The following is a 12053-nucleotide window of genomic DNA, read 5'->3' as shown; positions in this document are numbered from 1 at the left end:
TTGTTTGGGCCATTGCACAACTAGGAATTGCGGGCTTCCTTTACTCCACGTTTGTCTGACTCCTTCCCTGAGGCGGCCGATGGGAAAGTGGGGGGGTCGGGGGGGGGTTGTTAGGGTAACGGTGTTAAAGGTGAGGATCAGGAATGGTTGCCTATTTAACCTAAGTAGCAGGTGAAAACGAGGCGGACATTTGGGGGGCTGTGAGCATGCGAGGAGGTTACTTGCCAGGGATGAGCGGAGAGCGAGGATTAAGGCGTCACCTGAGCTCCAGAATGACCAGTGCCTCCAGCACCTGCAGCAAAAATGTCCATCCCCAGATGGGGGGGTGGGGAGGGGGGGAGGGAGGGAAAGGGGAGGCCAGGACCTGGCGGCTTTCGAAGCCATGGTCGCGCCCCCTCCCCGGCGAGGCGGGGGCGGGCCAGACCCCTCCCCGTGCCCGGAAGGCGGGCACCTCGCGGCTGTCACTCAGCGGGCCCCCCGCCCTCCGCCGACTCGCACTCCCGGGCCGCCCCCGCCCCGCCCCGCCCCGCCTCGGGCTGCGCCCGCTGAAGTCACAACACCGCCGGCTACCTGGGCGCGCCCGGGGGCACTGCGGCCGGCGCCGGAGGGCGGCGCGGAGGGCCCGGAGGAGCTCGGCGGCGTCCGCGGGAGCCGCGCCCTCGGAGGGCGGCCGGCGAGGGTATGAGCGCCGCCCGCCTCTGCCTCCGGAGCTGCGGCGGCGGCCGGGGCAGGAGCGGCCGCGCAGAGGCCACGGGCCGGGGCCGCGCCGGGGGACCGCGGGGCGGGAGATGAGCCTGCCCCCCGCGGCCCAGGCGGCAGCATGCACCCCGAGGCCACCGACAGCAGCGGCGCCGGCCCCGGCCCCGGCCCCAGCCCCGCGGCGGCCGTGGGCGCTCCGGGCGAGCGGCGGCCGGAGCCCCGGGAGGACGCGGCGGCCCCGAGGGGCCCCGGCGGCGGGAGCTGGCGGGTGGCGGTGGCGGTGGCCGTCTTCGCCGCCGCGTCCCTCTCCTATCTGGGGCCCGGGGCGGCCGGAGGCGCGGGGCCGGGCGCCGTCCTGCTCCGGCTCAGCCTGTACCTGATCGGCGCCGCGGCCGCCTTCCTGCTGGGGACCCTGCTCTCCCTCGTCTTCGGGAGCCCGCGAGCCCCGCCGCCCGACTTCGCCGCCGCCTGGAGACGGCTGGCCGCCCGCCGCCGGCCGGGGGTGAGTAGCGGCCTCCCCCGCCCCGCGCGCCCGCCCCGGCCCGGCCCTCCCGCTTCCGGTGCCCGCCGCCCGCTCCCGGAGCCGCGGGGGTCGCGGCGGGCCCGTCCGCCCGGGCCCGGCGATGGGAAGCGAGCGGCCCCTCGGCCCCCGGGGCGGGCTCGGGCTCAGGCCGCCGAGACGCACGGTGTCCCGGGCCGGAGCCGGGCCGATGCTGCTCTGCGACCGGGGGTGGAGGTCGCCGAGTGGCTCGCGCACGCAGGCTGCGCCCGGCGGGCGTTCTCGGCGCCTCTGCTGCCGGTTCCCCGCGGAGGGCACTGCGGGACCTTCTTCCGGAGACGCTCGCCCGGCCTCTCGCACCCAAGCCCGGGGCGCCTCGCACCGCGACCTCCTGCACCCACCGTGCTGAGAAGTCACGCAGCGTTGGGAAGGGGGTGCCCGGACCCCGTCGTGTGCCACGAGGGGAGGCTGTGGTCCGAGAGGCAGGGCGCGTAGGGCGGTGCGTAGGGAAGATGGGAAAGAACATGTTTCAATGAGCTTTTCTCTCCCTGCGCGCCAAACCCCTGCTCTCCCTGCCTCGCGGCTTCCGGCTCGCACCCCGACATGGAAGGGCTTCTCCCCAGCCGGACGCTCACAGCCCTGGACGGGTTGTCGGAGCACGTGGGGCAGCGGCCGGCTCCAGGAGGATGTTTGTTGGAGGGACCGCTACCCCCGGGCTTGGTATTTGCTTGTGGTTTGACCTGCTCGCTCCGCTAAAAATCAGGACAGCTCTTCCCCGGAACGGCCCTTCCTGGGCCCAGGGCAGCGCGGAGATCCGGGTGGGAGGGGAGGCGGCGGGCGGGCTCACGCTGTCATTGATCAGCCATTCAGTATGCTAAGGGCGAGGAACTTCTGCAGGAGTCTAAAACACTAGTAATAGCAGTTTTTCTTAAAAACCTTCATGTAGCTGTCCCCCCCCCCCCCCCCCGAGTCTACTTTAGCAAGAGTTGGTGAGCAGGTGTATTTTTTCTCTTTCTTTTCGCTACACTGATTAAAAAAAATAAGGACCCCAAGATTTTACTAGTTGGTTTGTTGATCACTGACAAATGACACCGCGATTCTTGAGCGTATTGTAAGAAGTTATTATTCAGTATGCTTTTATTGAGCATTTTGTACAAGCCAGGTATTACTCTGGTAGCTGGGGTTGAGTCAACAAGACACAGGAATGCCCAGCTCTCTAGAGATTGTATTCTTACAGGGGACCAGACAATATGCAAACACGGCAGATACTTTTGGGTAGTGATAAATGCTGTGGAAAAGGGGTTGAGAATTAAGTGGTTCAGAGTGCTCAGTAAGCGGGGACAGAAAGTTTAGAAGGTGGGGTCAGGGTCAAAGGCTTAGTACTGCAGTCTGCCTCTGGGGACCTGGAAGCCTCACGCTGTGGGTTACCACCCCATCACCAGGCACACTCCCCCAAGCCTCCCAGCTCATCTGCAGCGCCGGGCAGATAAAACTTTGGAAAATCCAGGAAGAGGGTTTAGGAGACGAATTAGAGAGAATAGCACTTTAAAGGGGACATTAAATGAAGCAGCACATATAACCTCTCGTGTATACCACCTGGAATTTTCAGGTAATAGAAGAGGTGAAGTATAAACTAAGGAAAATAGATCAGTCTTTCAGGACTTGGATTTTTATAATAGCCTTAAATAAGAAAACAAGTAAATTAGGACATTCACTTTATAAGTTATATGCTACTTATAAGTTATATGCTACTTACTCACATACAACTTTTTTTATAGTACTGGTGCCTTTAGTTGTGCTGTATTTTCTAGTAATATGTGTTTATGGGTTTAAAAAAATGTTCGCTTCTTTATGAATGGAAGATAAGCATGTGGTGTAGTATAAAATATCTGCAGTTCTGTGGGGGTGGGAGCTGGACCACACAGGACCAAATGGTGCCTCTTAAGATACAGTGAATACTTTACTACGGAAAATTAGATTCAGCATGAAGAAAAGAACCCTCATGTATTCTTATACGTTTGGAGTAATTGGGTGTCAGCTAGACACGTCAGACACTGGGGTCTATCCTTCAATCTGTCCATCTCTCTTCCCTTCGCCTTTTCTTCCTCGTTTGTTTCTTACTGACTTCCTTCTATAGAGAAAAGAATGCAGACATGGCTAAAAGTAGCCAGCTAGAGAAGCCTAACCTAAAAGGGAAAAGGTGTTTTCGTGTCTAGGAGTGTTCACATGCCTCTCCGTGCTTCACAGTGTAGTTATTGGCTGAAAACTCCATGTGGTTAGGGCCATGGGTAACACTTTTTGTTATCCCTTGCACCCAGTAGGAACTTAAGAAGTGTTTGCAGACGATAATGAGGAAAATTATGTCTGGTAGTGGTCACTAACATAGGGTTTCCCCCTTCTAATTAGTCTCTTTTGGACATCTCCAATGTGTGAGGATTTTGATTTTACTGGGGTGGGAATCATTTTTTTAAATATATATTTTTTATTTTTCAATTATAGTTTACACACAATATTGTATGTTTCGGGTGTATAACCCAGTGATTGGACATTATATAACTTACTAGACCACCGTGATAAATTTGGTACCCGCCTGACACCATACATACTTATGATATTACTGACTGTATTCCCTACTGTACTTTATATCTCCATGACTGTTCTGTAATTACCAGGTTGTACTTCTTAATCCCTTCACCTTTTTCACTCATCCTCCCAACACCCATCCCACCTTTCATCCAGTCCCCGAATCTTACCCCACTCTGTCAGCCACAAGTTCTCTCTCTCTGTACCTGTGTCTGTTTCAATTTTGTTTATTTTGTTCTGTAGATTCCACGTATCAATGAAATCATAGGGTATTTGTCTTTCGCTGACTGACTTATTTAACTGAGCATAATACACTCTAGGTCCATCCATGCTGCCACAAACGATAAGGTTCATTATTTTTTATGCCTGAGAAATATTCATATATATATATATATATATATACATACATATATATATATACATATATATATATATATGTATATATATATATATATATATTGAGTGGCCAGATTATTATGACCACCTGACATTTGTAGGCAAATTAGCCGTACACTACCTTGTATGGGATATGGAAGCTGAAGGCCTGTTCGAACACCTTTGCTGTCTGTAGTTACCAAGATAAAGCGTCTCCAATTCGCAAAGGAACACAAGGATTGGACAGTCGAGCATTGGAAAAAAGTCATGTGGTCCGATGAATCATGTTTCCAGCTGCATCATGCAGATGGCAGAGTGAGAATTTGGCAGAAACAGCATGAAAGCATGCACCCCACATGCATGAGTACAACCCTTCAAGCTGGTGGGGGCAGTGTTATGGCTTGGGGCATGTTTTCCTGGCATGATTTGGGCCCTTTAATTCGTATGGAACAACGTCTGAATAGCACAACATACCTAAGTATCGTTGCTGATCAAGTTCATCCTATCATGTTGATGGCATATCCCAATGGAGATGGCTTCTTCCAACAAGACAATGCGCCATGCCACGGTGCTCGTATTGTGCAGGAGTGGTTTCAAGAACATGAGGGAGACTTTTCCTTGCTTAGGTGGCCCCCACAATCACCAGATCTCAATCCAATTGAGCATTTGTGGGACGAAGTTAAAAGAGCCATCAGGCAGCTGGTTCCACAACCATCAAATCTCACAGAACTGGACAGTGCTATTCATCAGGCATGGTGTCAGATTCCTCTCATCACCTTTCAACATCTCGTGGCATCAGTGCCAAGAAATATCACCGCAGTATTGAAGGCAACAGGTGGCCCAACGAAGTACTGATGGGGTGGTCATAATAATCTGGCCACTCACGTTCAAAAGCTGTTAAACTGCGTTGTTTATCCATATCTTCAGAAAAAAATCACTCTGTCATGATAAACAACCTGCTTTCCTATTTATAATGGTCTGGCCCTCTAGCAACTTCAGTGTGAAATTCTAGCTAATTTGCCTACAGACATCAGGAGGTCATGATAATATGGCCACTCAGTGTATATGTACCACAGCTTTTTTTTATCCATTCATCTCCTGATGGGCACCTGGGTTGCTTCCATAGCTTGGCTATTGTAAATAATGCTGCAGTGAACATAGGGGTGCATGTATTCTTTCAAATTAGTGGTTAGGGTTTCTTCATATATATTCCCAGATGTGGAATCTCTGGGTCATAAGGCAGATCCATTGTTAATTTTTCTATAGTGGCTGCACCAATCTGCAGGGTGGGCATCACTATTGATTAAAGTAGTCAAAATAATTTTTATCTCAGGTATTTTCAGGTACTAAGGAAACTTTGGTGTAAGGTCAGGAAGGTTGATGCTCAAGTCTTGACAGTTGATATCTCGGCCTCATTTTAGAAGCACTTGGAGTTGGTTCTAGGCAGCAGACTAAAGCCGTGATAATCGGGGCTGGCCTTCTCCTCATGTGCCAGTTGTTAGTCCAGCTTTGCTGAGCAGGCTGCCATAGTCTAGGGTTGCAGTTTGGCCTTGTGCCAGGCCAGTTAACACCTGGACCAAGAGCCTCAGATTCACTAGCCACAGTTACTTGAATCTAGGCAACAGCAAGAGAAATATGGCAAAAGTGAGTGAATAGTTTAGAAAACATATTTTCATTACTGGACCAGCATTACAAAGTGTATCTTCATATAATGGAAAAAAGTCACAGGCTAGTGACATGGAAAACTGAAATCTACTGCCATGTAAAGAAAATAGTAATGAAAGACTTTTCAAAGATTAGGCAGGGAAGTTCAAGAAGTTAATCAAGTCTAATTAATGTGCACTTACTGAGTATCTGCTGTATATTTGCGAATATGATTTCATTGGATTATTTTTTGCTTAGTTAGTTGCTGAGTGCCGTGTCAAGGACATAGTAGGTAGGCTCTTAGTAGACAGATTCTGCCTAAATGAATCGATTATTGTTTGAGATGAGAACAAATTCAAGTATCCCATTGACATGTTTAGATTTGAGATTTCAACCTCAGTGTCTAGAGAATGGTCCTAGCCTTGCTTAGGTGTCACAACAGCTTGGATAATTACTTTCTGTAATGCCTGGCAATTTCCTGTGCCAGCCCTCTAGGGCTGAGATTGGGCCGAAAGAGAAAACTGGATGGGAAGGCAGATGTTTGTAGAGACAGTAAAAACATTCACACAGCAATCCATGGCTCCAGTTGGCTTGGGCAGGACTTACAGAATTCCTAAATGAGTTCTTTTACTAATACAAAAGTTCTTTGAGTAAAACAAAGTGAATTTAGTTACTTGAGGGCAAAAGGAAAAGCAATAGGAGTTAGGTAAACTATACACAGCCTCTTTGTAACTTTCTTTTATTATGCTAATGTAATGAACTAATCCTCAACCCTTTGATGATGGATAATGGCATAATGCACTTATTGCCCTCAGAATACTTGTTTGCATTTTACCTAGGGGAGTTAAGTCAGGGTGGCTAGTGGGAAAATGTTTTTGAGGAAGATGGCATTTTTGAGGACCCCATGAAAGATAGGATCTTATCTAACACTTGCTGTGGTGTAGGGGTTGTTTTACTTTAAATTGATACTAGTTATAATTTTTATTTTATTTTATTTATCTTTTTTTTTACTAGTTATAATTTTTAAATGTAATTTTTTACATTGGTCATATAATCACATGGTTTAAAAACATTGAAGCATATAGAAGTGTGTACAGTGAAAAAAAAATCTCTCTTCCATATAGCCAGTATTAATAGGTGCTGTTTACTCTTCAAGATATATATTATCTATAATAATAAAAGTGTAATATGTTAATTAGACTGGATGTCCTTCCAGATGAAGCCAGGGCTGTGAGGGAAGCCTGGGTCCTGGGTGCCAGAGGGAAGCTGGTGCTGGCAGCTGGGGGAAGGAAGGCCTAACTTTTGCATGAATTTTGTGCATCCGTCTTCTAGTGCTTATATAAGCAAATGCAAATACGTATTCAAAAAAGTTCTGGATGTCTATAATCTCTTGACATATAAACAGTGATTACGCACAAAGGAGTAATTGTTTTCTGTATCTTTGTTATGAAGAAACTAGTTCTTAAGGTTAGTTAACATAAGATGAAGTTATATATGAATAGTGACATATACAGTGATTACACACAAAGGAAGATATATGATTAAACCTAGAATATAAAAAAAAGCTAATCCTAACCAGCATATGTATCCTCAGAAAGGAAAAAAGTGTGTATCTGAATGAGCAAAACGGTCTGAAGGAAGCAATATGTACTTTCATAATTTGTACAAAAATAAAATAAGTCAAGCAAACTGTTTCAGAGATGCAGTACATGTACCCTTTGGGATGTGAGTTGCCAGTGAGGGTATGAGATGACTCACAGGAGCTCCGATGGGAAGGGTAGTCTTGGCCAGGTCCTGGAAGCCCTCAGCCCAGGGATTAGCCTTGGAGTTTAGCCTGTAGGTATGGCAGCTATTGGCATTTTCTAAGCACCAGAGTGATAGCATCAGGCTGGGCGTTCGAAATGTTAAACAGAAACATAATTGGGATGGACTTGGAAGAGAAATACAGGGCAGTTGTAATACAGAAAGTGAGAGTTAATGAAGCTATGTGGATGGAACAAAAGACAGTAAATCCAAGAGTGAGAGAGAGTTTTCCTTGATATTAATTATCACTAGTTATCATTATAGATAGGCTTAAGAATCTCTCACCTGTCTTAACATTGTCTTTAAACAATAAATTCAGCCCCAAATGGACGGGTCCTACTGTTTATTCACAGTGAAGATGGAAGTCTCCACACGTGAACGTTCTATCTGGAGCTTTTATTTCTAGCACTTTCGAGTCTTAGGCTGCTTTTGTTTTGGGTGCATGCTGTGATGCCACCCCAGTAATTGAATGTTGCCTTCTTAAAAATATCCTAGGTTTCATTTCCCAACCTGATCATTTGTGGGGGTAGGTGCCCTAGATACCTTAAAATGTGTGAGTCCCTGTAGGCAGAATGTCGCACATTGTACTGAATGGGTGACTCAGCAGGTTTGGTGCTGAGGGCTCAGGCTTTAGAAAATGAAATGTCTGTGGAAGGCTGTCAGTATTAAAATGATGGCACGCAAAGTTGCTGGGTTTTGTGTGTGTGTGTGTGTTTGTCCTTTTAAATTGCAGCTTTGCTTTTGAAAGAAAAACATATTGCAAATTTGGAACTTCATGTTTTTACCCGTCACTGTTAGGTCCCTTTCCAAACTAGGGTTAGTTGGTTGGGTGATGATGAGGGATGGCCCTTGGGGGTGGGGGTGGGGTCTCTTCCTGGATGCCTGGAGGGCCAGCGCCTGGGTCCAGTCACTCATTTCCACATCTTGCTAGTCCTGGGGTGTGTGCTTATATAGATTCTCCAAGCACAGCCGCTTTCCAGAAAGCCTAGATTTGACTACATTGTGGTGGGCTTGTCAGCTCAGGTGCTGCTTTGGGAGGATGTAGGTAGGAGCGTGAGGTGTGTCCGCCCTGTCCCTGTGGCTGGCCAGTGCTTGTCAGTTCCTCTAGGCACTGGTCAGTCCGGCTACATTTGTCAGCTCTCCTGGGGTTTCCATGTGTGAATAGCCACAAGCTGGGTGTAAAGAGCAATGGACAGGGTGACTCCAAGTAAAATGCCTCCGAGGTCAAGGGAAATGGAATGAATTGCGCATTTTTAGGATAAGACACATGAGCTTGTTTAGATCACTAGGATCTACTTAATAAGCTTTCAAATTTAGTGTAGAATACACCTCTTGGAAAATTAGAAAAATTTTCACAAGTACTCATTTGTAAATTCAAACCTTAATTTCTTTCTTTTTTTAAAAAAAATTACTGATTTTAGAGAGAGAGAGAGAGAGAGAGAGAAAGGAAGAAAGAGAGACAGAGAAACATCATTTTGTTGGTCCACTTATATATGCATTCATTGGTTGCTTCTTATCTGTCCCCTGACTGGAGATGGAACCCCCAACCTTGGTAAATTGTGACAACCCTCTAACCCAGTGATGGCGAACCTATGACACGTGTGTCAAAGGTGACACGCAAACTCATTTTTTTGGTTGATTTTTCTTTGTTAAATGGCATTTAACTATATAAAATAAATAATCAAAAATATAAATCTTTGTTTTACTATGGTTGCAAATATCAAAAAAATTTCTATATATGTGACACGGCACCAGAGTTAAGTTCGGGTTTTTCAAAATGCTGACAACGCCGAGCTCAAAAGGTTCGCCATCACTGCTCTAACCAAATGGGCTTCAAACCTGAATTTCTGAAGTTCTCTGCCACCTGCACGAGTGAGTTTGCATTCATCATAGTAACTAAAATTTTGTAGGTGTTTGCTCATCTGCTCATGCAGGACCTCATTGATGCTTTTCCTAACTCCACCCACCCCACCTCCGTTTCCGAGTCCACAAGCAGTGTCTCATGCATTTGTGGATAAGCTCACTTAAGTTCTTCCATTTCTGGTGCCTGCAAACCCTGTACAGAGTCTTCTCTGCTGAAACCAGAGCCCGTGTGTGCAGAAGTCCATTTCTTGTTGGGCTCCTGTTGTCTCGGTCCCTGAAGCTGGGTGTCTAGGACGGCTTAGTCCTTTTGCTCTTTTCCTGAGCCAGAGTCATGGCCTGTGCTTTATACCAGCTGCGAGTGTAGTCCTGTTTCTCTTATTTGGCAAGAGCATGCTTTACAATACACTATATTTTTACCTTGTTATAGAAGCTACAGGGCTATGCCTTTGTTTGCATCTCTGGTAAGACAGCCCCTTACCCCTGTGTTCGTGGTTCCTCTCCACCTGCCTTAGAGCAGCCCCTGAGGGCCTAGGGCAGTGGTTCTCAACCTCCTGGCCCTTTAAATACAGCTCCTCATGTGGTGACCCCCAACCATAAAATTATTTTCGTTGCTACTTCATAGCTGTCATGTTGCTACTGTTATGAATTGTAATGTAAATATCTGATATGCAGGATGGTCTTAGGCGACCCCTGTGAAAGGGTTGTTGGACCGCCAAAGGGGTCGCGACCCACAGGTTGAGAACCGCTGGCCTAGGGCTTTCTCTCCTTGCTCCATGCTTGAGTCTCTTCTTGTGCAAGTCAGCTCATGCACACGGCACCTGGGGCTGCGTGCAGGCCCTGCCAAGTAAGACATGAAATTAACATCTCAAATGATCTAGAAATGTCAATGTGTTATTCCTGAGGCAGGTAATTTATTTTCTTTCTGTTTTTTCCCAATTTTCCCCCCGTTTCACTAAACCTTTCTGAGGTTTTGACCCCTAGATAAGCTCAGGAAGTTGCTTTGTTTTCTAGATTTGATTTTAGGTCATTCTTGAAATCTCTCTTTTTTTATGTCACTCTTGGCAGTCTCATCTTTGAGCCTCCTATAATAACCATCTCTACACTGAGGATTAGAGTTTATTCCTCAGGCGCAGATCTCATTTATTCAACGACTTAACTTGACATTTCCACTTGGCACTCTCAGTGGTGCCTGAAATTCAACAAATCCAAGTGTCCCCATCCCTCTCCCATTGTTTCCTATGTCAATGACTAGCACCTCTGAAAGTCAAGTCCCACTGCCAGAAGCCTGAGTCCTTCTTGACATCTTCTCCTCACTCCTCACACGCATTCCACCATCAAGTCCTGTCTTTTCCCCGCAACGTTTTGGTGTATGGGATGACGCTCCAGCCAGCTGAGCCACCCAGCCAGGGCCCATCTACTCCTTTCTAGCTCTTGTGCTTGGTCCCAGGTACCATTATGTCCCACCTGGAAGACTGCAATAGCCTCTCAGCTGGTCTTCCTGCCTCCTTATTGGCTCCTCCTTCAGTTCATTTAAAAAAAAACGGCAAACCCAATCAGATCCCTCTTCAGCAACATGTTTTATTGAAACCCATCAGTAGCTTCCTGTTCTTCCTAGCTCTTCAGCCTAAGCTCCTGTCCTACTACCTTCATCCTCAGTCCGCAAAGCACCAAGCTCCCTGTCGATGACTTCTTTGCCTATTGCTTCCTCTGCCTGGGGAAACCCGCTGCCCCCTCACCTAGTGACTTTCTCTCACTCAGACTTGGGGCATCACCTTGCCGAGAAGCTTCCCCTATCTCCCAATGGAGTATATTCTCATAGCACCATATAGCTTTCCTCATTGTACTGACCACACAATCGTAACTTTATACCCACTTGGACGATTCTTTCTTTTTCATTAACCCTTGGCTCCATGAAAGCAGAAACTCCCCTTGGTATCTTTAACATTTAGCATGATTTAGTAGGTAAGCAATAAATACTTTGTGAGGGATTTAATAGGGCATACACATCAAGAGAATGGTTTTGGAGTCAGTTGTCTGAATTTGAATCCTGGCTCTGCCCTAATAACTCAGTGACTGTGGGTAACTTGCTGAAGATTTCTCAGTCTCCTTATCTGAAAAACGGAGATAGTAAATATCTTCAGGGGTTGTTTGGAGCAATGTCATAGTATTTAAAAATGCAAATGCTTAGTATTTATAGAAGTGCTTTGAATATAGAAAGTGTTAAATGGTAGATTTTTACAATATTACTTTAAAGCTTTTTATTATAAAATAAAAAAATAAATGTATAATTGGATGAGTGATTATAAAGGGAATAAATACCCTTGTAACTTTCCCAAACCCTAATGTCAGCCCCTCCTGTTCTACCTAAGTAACTCACCTTGACTTTATAGTAATCATTTCCATGCATGTTATTATAATTTTATCACTCAAATGTGCATCTGTGGACATTATAGTTTATTCTCATCCATTAAAAAAATGTTTCTCCTCTGTTCTTTTTTTTCTTTACAATTTATCTGTTGAAGAACCTGGAGCATTTGTCCCATAGCATGACCTATAGGCTGGATTTTGCTGATTGCATTTGAATAAT

At 46.8% G+C, this 12053-nt stretch overlaps 1 protein-coding gene across 2 annotated transcripts in view; it reads left to right on the top strand.

Moving 5' to 3' along the window:
* The first annotated feature begins 553 nt into the window (after positions 1–553).
* Positions 554–12053, top strand: part of SNX25 (sorting nexin 25) — a 97090-nt gene continuing 85590 nt past the window's right edge. The window contains exon 1 of one of the 2 annotated variants that reach the window (XM_059685663.1): positions 554–1201. In XM_059685663.1, coding sequence (XP_059541646.1) covers positions 821–1201 — 381 coding nt within the window. In that variant the 5' untranslated portion in view covers positions 554–820. The remainder of the gene's footprint in view (positions 1202–12053) is intronic. The other variant, XM_059685662.1, reaches the window with a different exon arrangement.

The sequence above is a fragment of the Myotis daubentonii genome, chromosome 2, assembly GCF_963259705.1.
Source record: "Myotis daubentonii chromosome 2, mMyoDau2.1, whole genome shotgun sequence".
NCBI classification, from domain to species: Eukaryota; Metazoa; Chordata; class Mammalia; order Chiroptera; family Vespertilionidae; genus Myotis; species Myotis daubentonii.
The sequence above is the reverse complement of the archived record's forward strand: the minus strand, read 5'-3'. Positions and strand labels throughout refer to the sequence as shown.